Below are 14,728 nucleotides of genomic sequence, written 5' to 3' on the forward strand. Positions count from 1 at the left end.
ATGCTGTCTGAGGCATCGGCATTGGAGAGTGAGAGGAGACGACAACCGTGTTGCACGCGCCGCTGTCCACATCGCGCCCAGGACGAGCTCGAATCCCGCTGTCACCTAATGACGACATCAACGTATTCCAAGACGGGGACAACAATAGTGACTACATTTCAGAAGAGAGCGATGGTGATGGCATCTCCGATGACAGCCATGATTTTGAGTACGGCGGGATAGACGAAGAGGTTGACGTACTCTCAGACAGTGATGCGGTCGAGATGGATAGAACGCTCCTGGCATCTCTGCAGGTTGGCAGCAGTACAGTGAGCAGGGCAGCTAAGGAGACGCGCAAGGAAGCACTTCGATCTATACCATGGACTCAGGTTTCGACAGAGCACGAAACGGATATAACTGCTTTCCCAGGACTGAGTCTAGAGGAGGCTAGACCTATTGGTGGGCATTTGGCGATCGCCAATCTTCATCCTCTTCTACTTCATGCCGAAATCCGTATGGTTACGACCACTACCGAAAAGAATCGTTACAACCTTCACCAAGTGGGTAAGTGTGTGGAAAGGATATTAGCGCGGGAAAATACCACTGCCGTGAGACTGTTGCTCAAACTACTCGTTGGTTTATGGCAATACAGGCATACGGCGTACGCGAGATTCTTCATGTCGTTGAGCTTATTGTCGCTCAGATGCTTTGCCCCCAGAAGAGGTGCTTCCCTGCGCACCGGTCCATGGTGGACGACGATGTCATTCCTGCTGGACTCTTTTGGTGGTACATGACCCTCGATAGATGTCAGCGTACCCTGCGCGATCTTCACTTCGTAGATAATATCGTCGTCGACGACCGCGACAAGCTGTGGAAGGTGCAGCCCGTGGTTGAGCACATCCAACAGCGCTTCTTGGCGAGTTGGTCTCTCCCTGCAGTACTGCCTACCACGTCGAGCCGCAACACCATCTGTAACTTCATGTCCGGCAAGCCTCACCGGCACGGGTCAAAACTGTTTATGTTATGTGACGCAAACACCGCGTACAACCACAAGTATTTATTTTGCTCTTTATTCAATTCGTAACTTACGTGTTGTACCAGCTCCTAACTGTTCTGTATGTGGTAACTTCCTCGATTTGAAGTTACGTAGGCAAGCACAACAATGATGACGGAGGTGACCCTGGCGTTTACTTCAAAACTGGAGCAGCAGCCGTCGTGCGGAACTTGAAATTTGCGCTCATTCCAAATCTACGCCACCCGTGGCATGCTGGTATCATCGATCGCTATTACGCGTCTGTGATTCTTGCCGTTGAGTTTCTAGAGATGCAAATCGATGTGATTGGAACAATTCAGACGAACCGCCTGGGTTTCAACAAAAACATCCAGTCTAAAAGCAAGACAAACCCGCCTATCATTCCCCGTGGCCCCTTTTCCTATTCGTGTTCAGTCGCCGTCCCGAGTATTTATCGTACCTCTGGTGGGATCGCAAACCGGTATACAACCTGTGTGCAGGCTCCGTTTGACGCCATCCAGTATTGAGAGGAATGTCAAGCGGGTTGGTGTGATTCGGGTCGGGTGTTCGTCAGCTGCGAATGACTAGCAGAACTGGATGGGCGGAGTCTATCGCCACAATCAACTCCACCCCCAGTCCGTCTCGCTTCAGATGTCGACGCGGTTTTCAAAATACTAAAAATAAACAGCCTATGTTTTGGCTTCCGTGACCTGGCGCTGGTAAACGCGTTCCTATCCCGCAAAGAGGCGGCCAAGACCAAGCAAATAGTAGCGATGAAACGCTCGGAGTGAATTTCCGTCCTTCAAACCCAGCACCTTCAACTAAAGGCCAAGGATTTGCTAGGGTGGAGGTAACACCACCTCAGTCCACCCAGATCGATATCACGCACCGGTCCTGCTTACCCACGCACTTTAGCAGTCTGGAGACTGGGTCACCGTCAGTGGCGTCCAAAAAAACCACCAGCTGTCTTGCAAAGTCTATGCGCTTTTGCGTACAGACAAGAAAAGTCGTACGCATCGTCATACTTTTCCAAGCGCTGCTCTACCGACGGCGCGAAGTGCTGGCTGTGCAACAGGATTCGCCGAGACTCCAAGGGTGTCGCCAAGACATGTTTTGAAACCTGGCACGACGACCTCGAAGTTGGCCAAGCAATTTCCCAGAACTTGGGGGGAGCAAGTTCTGCTGCGTCGGCTGGGTCAGAAGCTGGAAAGCGCAAGAAAACACGGCGGGAGCTCCAGATTCACCGTGACTTAGGTAGCGACGGCTGGAACAGCGACGACGACAAGAATGACGGCAACATAAGTGAGTCTTGGCTGCGTTTCAATTGATGAGGTGTTAGCCTCGTGTGGTTGAATGCAAAGTTTCTTGAGCTGACGCACCTTCTCCCTTGCTTTTCGAAATGAGTACCATGGCATTGTAGCATCTGAGCCATCTGTTGATTGGATTTGTCGATAGTTACGATATACGGTGGCGTCTACAGTCTCACGATGCCGTATGAGCTACGACATTGGCTGGGAAACCTGTTGAAAAGTTATATACTAATCCTCAAGGCAAACACATGGTCAATACAAATACCAAGTGCATCCAATGCCGTATCTTACACCATAAGCTTACGAGCCTTCGGCGAGTACCGTTCGGAGCCAACATGCTAATACACGGGGGGGGGGTTAACCACGCTTGCTGGCGCAACGACAGCCGAATGACATGAAATTGCATGCAATATAACACCAGGTTCTAAGTAAGAAAGGAAGGTCACTTTACCAAACAAACCCTTAGAATAGTCGGCAACATTTGAGCTATACAGCTGCAACGCCTTCCAAAGTACACAACGCCATGAAAAAGATCTTGTTCTCTCAAAACAAATTAAAACTTAGCTATTCAGTAGCTTTGGTTAACCCATACCATCGGTACCACACCCTTTGCACACGGTACCGGAAACAGAGTAGATTGCGCTCCGTAATCTCCACTTTATAGCTAAGTTTTAACGATTTCTCCACTAACGAGACATCCTGTCCGCTGACTTGGCAATTACTTTGGACAGTGGGCTCTAACCAAACTTTCCGAGGCTGTTGATGCGGCCAAACGGACGCGAAACCGTGAATGTGGCGATAGATAACAAAGTTTCATACAATTTTTTATTACGAATTTACCTCTCGTCACTTTCTTGACCTTCGCCACTGTCCAAGTCAACAGCAGAAGACAGATCTCCGACGTTGGCATCCAGAACATGGAGCTCAGATGAAACGGTAACTGTGGCATCATCTAGCACCAAACTCCGCACTCTCATCAGCTGACGGCGGAATAGGAGGCAATAAGGGGGCTTTCCAAAAGCCTCTCTGGATTGTCGCCTCCCTTAATTGATTCCAGCTTGCCTGTATCCATGTGCAAACGTTTGAGTGACTTGGAGCCTTCATTTTAAAGGTTTTCCACTGGTATTGCACACTCGAAGCTGCTCACGCAGCCGTTTTTAAACGGCTTATTTCATGCGATATCTGCCGGCTGACACACTGCTGTGCACGATGGCGGTACGTTCATGAGATAAACATCGATTTCTTTGGCGTAAGCCATCACATCCGGGGTCCAGTGCCCTGAAAAATCATCCACCAGTAGCAAAATAGGTTGTCTGGGCATTGAGCGATTTCCAAAGTTCCCTTTTAGGAATTCAACGTGAATTTGTGCTTTCCACCATGCCGTTGGGTTTGCGTAAAGTTGCAAATCCGTTTCCTCCATAATAGTTTTTGCTTCTTTCCAAACGTGAATTCCAAATCCTCGTCGGTACTTCCAGTTGGCTTCATCTCCACCGTCCACCGTAGAGCGTGAACTTTTCAGCACGACATAAAGTGGATACTTCATGCAGTCAGAATCTTCTAATAGCATTACGGAGAAGCGCTTTTTGTCTTTATCAGCACCACGCACCCATACAGTCATCGAACCAGTTTTTTTTATTGAGTGGGATCAAATTCGCGATGGCACCTGACACGTAGTACACATCCGAGAGAGTACGATCCTCTAGTCAACCTGTGACTTCGTTCACTAAGCGTAGCTGTACGGTACCAACTTGATTGTCATTCGCCGAGCTACCATTAGCACACCGCATCGTCTTCCCGCTAGTTATAGTCGAGATATCGGAGAAACACGACAGATCACCACAGATATTCACCTGTGCCCCACTATCAAGGCACCACTCTGTTCTAGTCGCGACCATACGAGAAATAGCTCCGTCGAGAGCAGCCATCAGCGCCATTGGTCCATTGCCGTCCACCCGTCGATTATCTCCTCGTCCTCCAGAATATGAACTACTACTGCGATCGCTGTGCTGATGGCGGTTGTGGCGACCTTGTTGACGGGATTTATGGTTATTACGTGGACAATCGCGGTACCAGTGACCAAGCTGATGGCAATTGGCGCATGGCCGCCTCTGCATCCCGCTTCTCACAGACTGGTGACGCCCTTGGTAAGGCCGAAACCTTCTGCCACGGCGACGTGTATCCGCCCGGTCCCTGTCACTTCGCTCATCTACCACTTGTAGTACTCGACTGTCCTGCCGCTGATCTGGACGATCGGTAACCGGAGTATTTTTCAATTCATGAGAGCTGCGCATACTTCGGTAAATACTCAAACAATACTCCTGTCATTTAAAAATAATTAGTGTTATGTTAAAATTTAAAAATAAGTACAAAAGTTGTATATAATTACCGGTTTGATCAGCGTTATACACCTTGGTGGCGCGTAGTTCCAGCATCTTTTGCTGCACGTCCACTGCGAACTTGATCGCAACTGCGTCTGCTTCCTATAGCGATACCTGGCCTTGTCTAGTTCGGGCACGAATACTCAGACGATGGCGCTTCATGAACCCTTTCCTCCAATGCCATGACGCCATGAAAGGTGATACATGGTAGTCCGTTGCAGTCTCCTTAGCTTGTAGCTCCAGCATTGTGGCGCTCACCGGAGCTCCGTCCTTCCTTAGAGTGTTTATCCACTGCACTAACTCACGTTCAGCATCTGCAGGGAGGATGGTTGCGCAGTAAGATGAGCGGACATACTTCAAACGAGCTAGACGAGGTGTCGCACACAATTGCGTTAGTTTTCGCGCACTTTGCGCCACTGGTAAAGTAGTTTGCTCTTCTGCTCTCTTGCATGGTCGTCAAGGCCGGAAAAAAAACTTGTCCAACGTCTCGTTCACGTTGTGGTTCTCAAAGTACAGTACAGTCTCGAGCTTCCTGCTATTGCTAAAGCAGGTCCGAGCATGTTTAAGCTCTTTACGGCCGTTACCCGTGACACGACGGCGACCAGGCGGCATCCGCGCCCCACGGTGACTGCTGCTACTGTTGCGAAATTGCAAATGACAATTTTGTGGTTGTGCTTTACTGTCAGGAAGCACATAAGGTGCGATGGTACGAAAGGTTCGGGTCTCTGATTGGCTAATAGCTCCTGTCAGTAAATGTAGTCCGTCGGTAAGCACATACGCAATACGGTAACACTCCCACTCACCGCTACTGCGCGGTGGCCTTGTTCTTGATGCCGGGTCTGCATCGGGCAGTAACACAAAGGTCTTCATTCCAAACGCCTTCATGAGCATGTCAGCCAGTTGGAAACTCTAACAAGGAACGATACGGCTTCAGCTGCATTTTGGAACATTCCACCTCCGTTATTGGCGACATACCTTTCGACAGCTTCACGCTTGACGTACATGGGTTCTCCACTGGCTTTGCGTCCTGCTGGTTGAACCGTTCCACAACGTCGTCGATGTACCTTGTCTACTTGGTCATGGGCGTTCCAACTGGAACGTCGTATTGATCTTCATACCTAGGATAAACTTGCCTTCGCCATACTTCTTGGCGTGCTTCAGTATGTCCTTGACGTCACGGATCGCCTCCCGTGTCTTCACAGAGATGATTAAGTCGTTCACGTAGAAGCATACATTCACGGAGCCAATCCTGGAACGCTTGGCGTAGACACATTGGTCGACTCCACAACACTTGAAGCTGTTCCAAAGGAGCGCGCGATGGATGGGTTTGTTCCATGCATTTGCCAATTGCCTTAAAGTTTAGATGGCTTTCTCCAGCTTGCGCGACATACCTTCACATTCTCCAGGCCGAGCGGAACCTCGATTTAGACCAAATCTATCAGGACGCTGTTTAGGAACGCCGTCTCAGCGTCCGGTTGCTCCAAGTGCGGCCGTATGCCACGAATACCGCTAGCACCACCCGAATCGATTTCATGTTGCAAGCGGTGAGTACGTTTCAAAAAAGTCTATTCCAAACTTCTGTTTGAACCCTTCGTAACCAAGTGCGCCTTGTTCGTCACGCTGCTTGGCGGGATTCAAAAGTCATAGTATTCTTATTAATTGCTGATTGCCCAAAAGTTTTCAGCATCGGTTTTGCGAATTTTTAAAGCTACGTTTAATTTATTAGATGCTTTAAAAAGTTATTAAATAATACATTGTTTGATTTTAACACATTAGTTTTAGAAATTCACATAAGCTGCCATGAAATCAGACTTGTTTACGAACAAAATGAACACAATTGAAGCCTTTATCCTATTAGAAGAAGATTGGTAAAAAAAAATATTAATCCAAGAGACGCCATTGTATCTCTGAGATACTATCTCATTTGAGGCACGACAAGTGGGAATGCGTCCAATCAGAACCCACCGTTTGCTCTTTTTCTGAAAGACTTCGCCAAGGTCATTAAATTAAAGAGAGAACGCACACCGTTTTTTGTCACCAATCTGACCAACCACGAGCGCATATATCCCTTTAATTTCATCTCTTTCAAAATTTGACTTTTTCCTTAACGGCAGTTTTTTCGTTTCGATAATCCAGGTTTTTCACTGGAAAGAAAACTAGAGAAGTAGTTATTTTTGTATGATATGTATGATGGGGCGACGGACCGAAACAGATTTGTATCGAAGTCGTGATGAAGTGTGTGCCTTTAGCGAAGCAGGATTAATGTCTAATATAAACCTATATTCTACCGTATAAACCTGTATTTTCATCAATAGTTTATGGGAGCACCTGAATCCACCAGGATTCGCGAAACGCTTCAGGCACCAGTGCTTTCCTGTTCGTGGTTTTTCGTGAGTGTAGCGCAAAGCACTAGTATACGCTGGTTGAGATCATGATAGCATAGTGCTCCTTCGATAGAAATCAAGGCTCCATTATTAAATTTATTAGGTAAATCATTACTTACCGTAAGATTGAGATCAGAAACAGATAGATTGTTAAAATTATAAAAGGTATAATGAGAACTAGTGTATGTTGATGGCGTTTCAAGTGCGGCCATGCGTACTGGCGGTGAATTATTTGCCGGAAACCGGCTGACACCATGAGCGTATTAACACCCCGAGTGCCAAGCTCGGGAGGGTGGATTGAATCCGTTGGGGTGTAAGGTCAGCACGGATCAATATCGAAGTGCATCACTTCAAGTATTAACGACTCAGCGTAAAGACTGCTTCCACGCCTTTGCGAAACAAGTTCCGTGGCAACTGCTGGTTTGAAGGGGGGTTTGGGCTTGCACAATCAAACCACAAACCAACGGTAATGACGCTAGATTGCACGTACTCTGGGGATTCCTTGGGATATTGTGACTATATATCTGTTCTTCTTTTTTTTTTACCGGAGAGATTTTATAATCCCCAACCGAAATCTCACATTCAAGTTTTTCTTCAACATCGCGCGTTTTAACACAGATAGTGACATACACCAATCATTTACAGTAGAGGTACGTTGTCTACTAGAAGCGCTATGTTTTGCCACATTGCACCTGGCTTGCCGAGATGTGTACGGTATAGTGGGTGTAGACATCGCCCCTACATTGTGTTGTTGAGCACCCACGCTGTCGTAGTGCGGTTCAAGATTTGAGCGGAGTTGCCACCAGCCTCTGCATTTCATTTGGAGTTTGTATTAGTCTAGTCCTTGAACAGATCCCAAGGTCACAACCAGCTGTCTTAACCCAAGCTCTCAAACTCGGTTATCTCTTCGTGGTGATTCACCACTGGTCATTACTCGTTCCTCAAGGATGCATGTAGTTCGCTAAAAGTGTATACGGTACGAAGAGGGATCAGTCTGTTCAGCTTGATCCTCGGTTCAAGTAATCAATCTACGAGCTGTCCTCACCAGTAGTGCTTTGTTAAGCTCTCTCGCCTTGCAAATACGTACAGGAGTCCACATCCTGATGTTATGCTAGCAAGGAAAGCATTAATGTACTAATAGTTCCTGGGTGTGCTGCGTTAACAAGAATACCGTTATTTGTACCCCACTGAAATGGAGAAGACATCGTAGCACACAGTCGAACTGTCCTTGTTCGATGTAAAGGCCATTTGCCGATCTAAATCCCGCTCAGGATTGCTGTTTTCTGTCCATCGTCGGTTTTACAATTATAAAAGTCACAAGTTGTGAATTTCGGATCCCAATGGCTTTGAGTTAAAACGAAAGACAGATTGTAGATAACAAAATCCTGACGTATGTTGTTCAAGACCAGGTATCAGCGACCAGATCTGCACCAGCAAGGTCGAAGCGTAAAGGGAGGCAATGCGTTCAACTTGAGTGAACTGGGATGTGCTCCAGTGATGCTCTCTTAATCTGCACAGTGGGCCCTTTGGTTGTTCGAAGCGATCGCATTCGGACACTCTCACCTCCGTTCATTTGAAATTTTACCTCGTCTCGAATTTTACTGTTCGCGTCCGGAAAAGAACATGGTCTCCCCTCTCAAGTATCTGGTGGCCTCATCCCTGGTGGTATCATGTGTCAGTGCCCACGGCTGGCTGTCCAAGCCGGCCGCTACGTTTAGCAATGAGGCTGGTGATAAGTCGCAGTTCATTGCGACTATCGAGGCTTCATCTTCAGGATTTAAAGGCACCTTTAACACCGCGCCGGCGGACAACGTGGCATCATTCACCAAGGCTTTTGCGACCAGCACATACAAGTCTCTTAAGGCGTTCATCGATGACAAGGCCAAGATCACCGTGACTGGCGCGACACTGACATGCGGCAATGCCGAACCAGACGCTACGGCACAGCCACTACCTGATAAGTTGGAGTGGTATCACTCCGAATCTGAAGGCTTTACGGCTTCGCACGAAGGTCCATGTGAGGCCTGGTGCGACAGCGAGCGTGTGTTCCACGATGAGAACTGCGCTGCCAACTTCAAGACTGCCCCAGCTGAAATGCCGTACGAGAAGAGCAAGTGCTCGGGTGCCAGTACGCTTACCTTCTACTGGATGGCCATGCATGGACCGACCTGGCAGGTGTATGTCAACTGCGCCCCGCTCAGCGGCGGCTCGGGTGGTGGTGCTACAACCCAGTCGTCGGGTAGTTCGGCTACTACCACCGACTCGTCCTCTGCCCAATCTCCAGCGGCGCAAACGCCATCGTCTGGAGGGTCTCCGTCCTCCCCGTCGACTCCGACTACGGATTCTTCATCTGCTGATACTCCGTCGGTCACTCCAGCTCCAGCATCCGGTGGCTCGCCCTCGACGACACCTACATCGGGTGGTTCTCCATCGGTCACTCCAGCTCCCGCTTCGGGTGGGTCGCCGTCTACTTCAACAACATCTGCTCCTTCAACGCCCACCACGGATGAGTCGGACTGCGGTTCGTATGATGTTGCGGGCAGTGATGAAGACTGTGGGTCTTACGACGTCGCTGGTGGAAGCGCTGACGAAGGCCAAGATACGACGCAAACGAGCACCGGTGGTAACACTTACCAGCAGGGCTCAACGACCACTGGCGGTAACACGTACCAGCAGGGCTCGACGAACACCGGTGGTAACACAAACCAGGGGTCGAACACCGGCGGGAATACCAATCAGTGGTCGAATACTGGTGGGAACACGAACCAATGGTCGAATACTGGTGGGAACACGAACCAATGGTCGAACACTGGCGGGAACACGAACCAGTGGTCGAATACGGGCACTGGGTCGCAGCAGAACCCGTACCAGGGAACAGGCGCAGGCTCGCAGAACAGCTTCGACTTCAACACTTTCCAGGGCACCACGAATGCTGGCACAGTGGCGCCGCAGTACATGTAGATGTACTGGGTATGAAAGACCGTCTTCTTTTGCGTAAGTGTAGTGTACAACAATGGTCAGAGAACCAAACACCACGATGCGGTAGAGTGAAAATATATGTGTTGGTGTAAGCATTACCTTTGAGTACAGTATCGCTATTTATTTTAATCCCGGTTAAGCTTAGGAGATTGCAAAGAAAAAGGCAGCAAATCTCGATAAAATTTTGACAAAAGGGTAGCAAATGACACCAGAGAAGTGCTACTTCCAGGGTTGACGTTAGTATTATACAACGATAGTAATAGGCTTCAGCAGATGTTAACTTACTTAGTATCACTTTTAGTTTGTACTACTACTGAAGTAGAATAGTAGTGCGACAGTCGTACCAAAATACTATACTATACGATAAGAAAATCTGCCGAAGCGAGACATTCAAAGGAATAGCTCGATGCTCTCGAAATGTGGTCACTGACGGAATTTGAGCATGCGGAGCACGTTCGATAGTAACTACACACAACATGTAAGTGCATGCGACAAGTCGCAGCTACAAAGTGATTTTCATTTGTTGGGAGTCGGCCTACAATATCATTAGGTATTGACAATACCAAATACAATTGTAGCTACAAACCGTGAGGGGGTGCCGTGGTGCCTGCTAAGTTCGCGCGGCGTCTACAAAAGTACACTGCAAAATGCAAATACATGGCGTCTCTTAAACCCCTAATGTACAATCCTGTAGTGCTCTAAATGCAAGAGTTGCTGAGTTAAGCTCGCGTCACTCTAAATGATTATTCATGTGGCTGAGCTAAGCTTGCCGTCTATCTAACTTTTATTCCATAGCATATCGCTTATGCAGCAAGTCTGCCTCAGGCGTAATAGTATTTTAGCCATCACACAGACATTCGTAGTCGCTGACAATTACCGCGGTGAAGCGAGTGCTTCTCCTTCCAGGATGTCTACCTCTGATTAGATAAATGTTCCACCTGTGTTAATCAGTAAAAGATAAAAACGAGTGCTTCGGTCGACAAGTCAGTCATTGGATGCATCTCCGAGCCAAGACTCTCTTAGATCTCTCGCAGCGTAGTATTTCAGATTTCATGAGCCTATCCTGACCGCAGCCTGTGGCACAGGGGTCCCGGAACCGGTCAGTACAGATCCCCCGCGCATCCCGGAGGAGGCATAGCAGCATCTCTGATCCCCGTTGGAGGTCTATATCACAGTGGTGCAAGTCTTCAATAATCCCGCCTTCCACGCAGAGGCATGTGTTTCCGATTTTCGAGTTGTTGGTCCGAACCAAAGATATTGCTTATCTGTGAAACCAAGCCCATGGCTCATTGAAAGCAAAGGAGGGGGCTATCGAAGATATTGGACACATTGGCAATGCGAAGCCTGGGCTCAGAACCCGCTTGAAATAATTGTTTTCCATCCTGTGAGTGGAAAGTCGAAGTGTGTCTCAACCAAAATCTTCTTCCTAAGTAAAATCAAATATTAACATAGTAGTATTTATTTTCTAAGCAAATGATTATTCAGTGCAGAGTAAACGGGTAAAAAAAAAAACAAGACGCGACAAAAAAAACGAGAAGCCTTTCTGATGGGTTTTCTCTAACCACAGCGAAGACTGAGGTATTAACTCTTTCAGTACCGTTCACTTCTATCGCTTTTATGGGTCCTAATAGACCTGTAGTGACATGAATACCACAACATCATTGGTTAAAATAGTTCCGTATGGTTAGGTGTGGCACGAGCGACAAATTTAAAGGTCCAGTGAGACCTGTAGTGTTCTTCGAAAACGTGTAAGAGCTCAACTCTACCGATGTTTTAGCCTAATAGTTGCCCTGTAAGGACACCGAATTACTACACAAAACTGATTCAGTTTTGGTACAGCATTCGGTATTGGTACCACATTAGACCTTGGTACAACATTCAGCATTTATCAGAAGATTCCGTTATGCATAATAAATAAATCTATCCCCGCCCCGAAGCGCCGAATAAGCAGGAACAAATTAACATGCAAGTAGTGCGTGTCCGGGCCAAGGTGACAAGTGTCCGTCAGTGTTGTGTGTACTGTGTTGTGCGTGTCTGTTGCCATGTGTGACGAGTGTCCGTTGCCATGTGTGACAAGTGTCCGGGCTTTTCAGCAACTCGTCCGGACCGAATCCACCATTGAAGGCTACGTCGGGGGACATAGCACATCTCACAAACTCTAGTTGCTTGGAGACGTCTTGGGTGCTCAACTGGAGGCCAAAGCTGAAACACGCATAGTACGCGACAGCTATGCTCCAGACATCTCTGTTCATTCCCAAAGTTCCTTTGATAGAATAGCGCCGATGATTGAGCTCCTTGATCTCTTTGTGGAGCTGATGAACGTCGTCCACGAGCACAACCATGAAAGCCGCTTGTCGTTGTCGATATTTTCTTTGATTTTCACGATGCTTTTTCCTCTGCATCGCTTCACTGATGCACAGCAAGTCTACTAGACTCGGTAGATCTGCGTTTTTTCTAATTGATATGGAGTTGATTTTGGCCACGTATTGATCTTGATTTATTTGTCGTCTCCAATCATTTCTTGGTGACTTATCCCGTTTCCTTTTCTTTTCTGTTGGAGCGCGCTCATCTTCAATTGTTGCCACGCTAGCGTTTATTTCTGGAGTTGACAGAGAGCGATTTCCAGGACTGGATTCCAGGACGAAATTCACCATTTCGATATTCTCGGAGCGGGTAATACGTTGGGTAACACTGCCAATGACGTCGTCGCTTAGGGATTGCACGTTCGGAGGATAGAGAGCACTTCGTGACATGGTGGTTATGTCTTGAGCAGTAAAATGGAAATGGTGTTTCTTCATTTTTGCTACGTGTTTGCGAGTGTCATGCAATGACGAATCCAAGCCGATGACGATGTACAAACTGTAATCATTCGATTTTTGCTAGAACGGTAACTTACATTGCCAGGACACCTACGTACAGTAGGCAGGATTCCTGTTACTGCGAGCGAATCACAAAATTGCAGTACACTGTACTGTTGAGGGATTGCCAGTTGGGTGGACACAGAATACTTCGCGACATGGTCGATTGTTTTGTTCAGCAAACGTTGAGTGACTTCTGTTGCGTCGGCTCCGAAGAGAGGTTTGTTTACGTGTTTGGGTGCAGTGACGCATCGATTAATGATTACACTGGGCAGTCTCTAATCATTCGATTATTTTACTTTCGTGTGTAACGTAAGGAAGCCTACCTACAGTAGGTAGACTTTACATGTATTGTATCCTAGTGTTTATCTTCCTCGCGTCTTGCGACTACAGAATAATAGTCAGACCCGCCCTCGGGCTTACTACAGCGTCGAAATATTCAAGCCCTTACCACGGAAGGTCGAGACCACCGAACTGCTTGTCAGCATTGAAGAACTTTCCCGTGTCCTTCATGGATAGGTTTGCCACGATGTTGGCCATCGCCTCGGCCGACTCGGAAGGCTTCAGATAGCCTTGGTGGTTATTCATATCAGTGTCGACATATCCGGGATTCAGCACCACAAACGCAATGTTGCTGTCACGCAACCCGACGGACATCGAGCGACTGACCATGTTGAGAGCAACCTTGGACGCGGCGTACGTGTACGATTGTCCGAAGTATTGCTCCATGTCGCTCGTGTTGCAGCCGATGCTACCTAGGAAAGATGATACTTGAGCAACGGTGGCGCTGCCGTGGTTCTTGGCAGCCAGCTCTAAGTTAGGCAAGAGCGTGCGGGTTACGAGGAATGGCCCGACAGCGTTCACCTCGAACTGGCGCATGAATGAGTCCTTGGTAGCGGACTTGAGGTCGTCGCCGATGTAGATGCCGGCATTGTTAATCAGCAGATCGATTGGCACACCCTCCAGTTGACGGGCTGCCTCGAGTATAGAGGCTTCATCACTCACTTCCATTACAACAGTCTTGAAGGGCGAAAGAGCCATAAGCTAGCCGGTATAGAAGGTTGTGCAAGTTAGTACAGCTAACATGGCTAGTATTGCTATCGGGCATAATATGGTATATTATACCAGATCTGTGTTGTTGTTGGCACGCGTCGTTCCCGATGACATTCCACCCTTGCTTGGTGTAGTATTCTGCCAAGGCGAGACCGATGCTGCGCGTACTGCCCATGATGAGAACTGTCTTCTTGGTGGTGGCCATGGTTAAAGATGTTGGGCTCGACGAATCTTTGAAGTGAGGTAAGGCATCCACAACCATGGTCATGTACAATGAAGTGGGCATGGGCCCTCTTTTGGTCAAATAATCTATTGGACGAATAACTACAGTAGGCGTGGCCGCCGTGAGAGTTGAGTGCCGTAGCAATGCATAGATCGTCTTGCATACTACCTGAAGTTCCTCAAATGTTAGAAGTATGGCCCTGGCCAACGCCATGATAAGAACTTGGTCTTGCGATCAGTGTTAGCTGTAGCTAAGGGGCTGCCAGCTAATTTATTGGTGATTCCGATTATGCAGTCAACTGGAAATGAACTTTTTTTTTTCCAAGATCAAAGGCCAGAAATTCAGCTCTCGTGGAACTCTCACCACAGTAGATCAAGTCCGCTTGTCGTTGTTGAAGAACTATACAAACGTATCGATCCTTCACGTGCCAGCAATTCGACAAGACTATATAAAGGAATTGGAGTGCTTACGTAATACGATTGGCTCACGTAACCAGACAGTGGGTCCGACGAGGCTGCAAGCTGCAGGTGAGGTATTGCGATCGATTTTGTT

At 47.9% G+C, this 14,728-nt stretch overlaps 5 protein-coding genes across 5 annotated transcripts; 3 read left to right on the forward strand and 2 right to left on the reverse strand.

The window, feature by feature from the left end:
• PPTG_03154 (hypothetical protein) lies at positions 1–2,319 on the forward strand (the record flags this gene model as incomplete). Its single annotated transcript, XM_008895829.1, has 5 exons — positions 1–28; positions 82–539; positions 632–1,004; positions 1,130–1,438; positions 1,907–2,319. 5 exons carry the CDS (start codon positions 1–3, stop codon positions 2,317–2,319), a joined length of 1,581 nt encoding a protein of 526 aa, XP_008894077.1.
• A 1,963-nt stretch (positions 2,320–4,282) lies between these two features.
• PPTG_21217 (hypothetical protein) lies at positions 4,283–4,558 on the forward strand (the record flags this gene model as incomplete). The annotated part of the gene is made up of 1 exon (XM_008896470.1): positions 4,283–4,558. One exon carries the CDS (start codon positions 4,283–4,285, stop codon positions 4,556–4,558), a length of 276 nt encoding a protein of 91 aa, XP_008894718.1.
• Positions 4,559–4,781: 223 nt separating this feature from the next.
• Positions 4,782–6,015, reverse strand: PPTG_03155 (hypothetical protein; the record flags this gene model as incomplete). Its single annotated transcript, XM_008895830.1, has 4 exons — positions 4,782–4,970; positions 5,483–5,543; positions 5,655–5,771; positions 5,858–6,015. 4 exons carry the CDS (start codon positions 6,013–6,015, stop codon positions 4,782–4,784), a joined length of 525 nt encoding a protein of 174 aa, XP_008894078.1.
• Positions 6,016–8,686: 2,671 nt separating this feature from the next.
• On the forward strand, positions 8,687–10,140 carry PPTG_03156 (hypothetical protein; the record flags this gene model as incomplete). The annotated part of the gene is made up of 1 exon (XM_008895831.1): positions 8,687–10,140. The coding sequence occupies one exon, from the start codon at positions 8,687–8,689 to the stop codon at positions 10,022–10,024; it is 1,338 nt and encodes a 445-aa protein (XP_008894079.1). The 3' UTR covers positions 10,025–10,140.
• A 3,125-nt stretch (positions 10,141–13,265) lies between these two features.
• Positions 13,266–14,158, reverse strand: PPTG_03157 (hypothetical protein; the record flags this gene model as incomplete). Its single annotated transcript, XM_008895832.1, has 3 exons — positions 13,266–13,287; positions 13,352–13,904; positions 14,026–14,158. 3 exons carry the CDS (start codon positions 14,156–14,158, stop codon positions 13,266–13,268), a joined length of 708 nt encoding a protein of 235 aa, XP_008894080.1.
• Positions 14,159–14,728: the final 570 nt, after the last annotated feature.

The sequence above is a fragment of the Phytophthora parasitica genome (assembly GCF_000247585.1).
Source record: "Phytophthora parasitica INRA-310 unplaced genomic scaffold supercont2.4, whole genome shotgun sequence".
Classification (NCBI taxonomy): domain Eukaryota; phylum Oomycota; class Peronosporomycetes; order Peronosporales; family Peronosporaceae; genus Phytophthora; species Phytophthora nicotianae.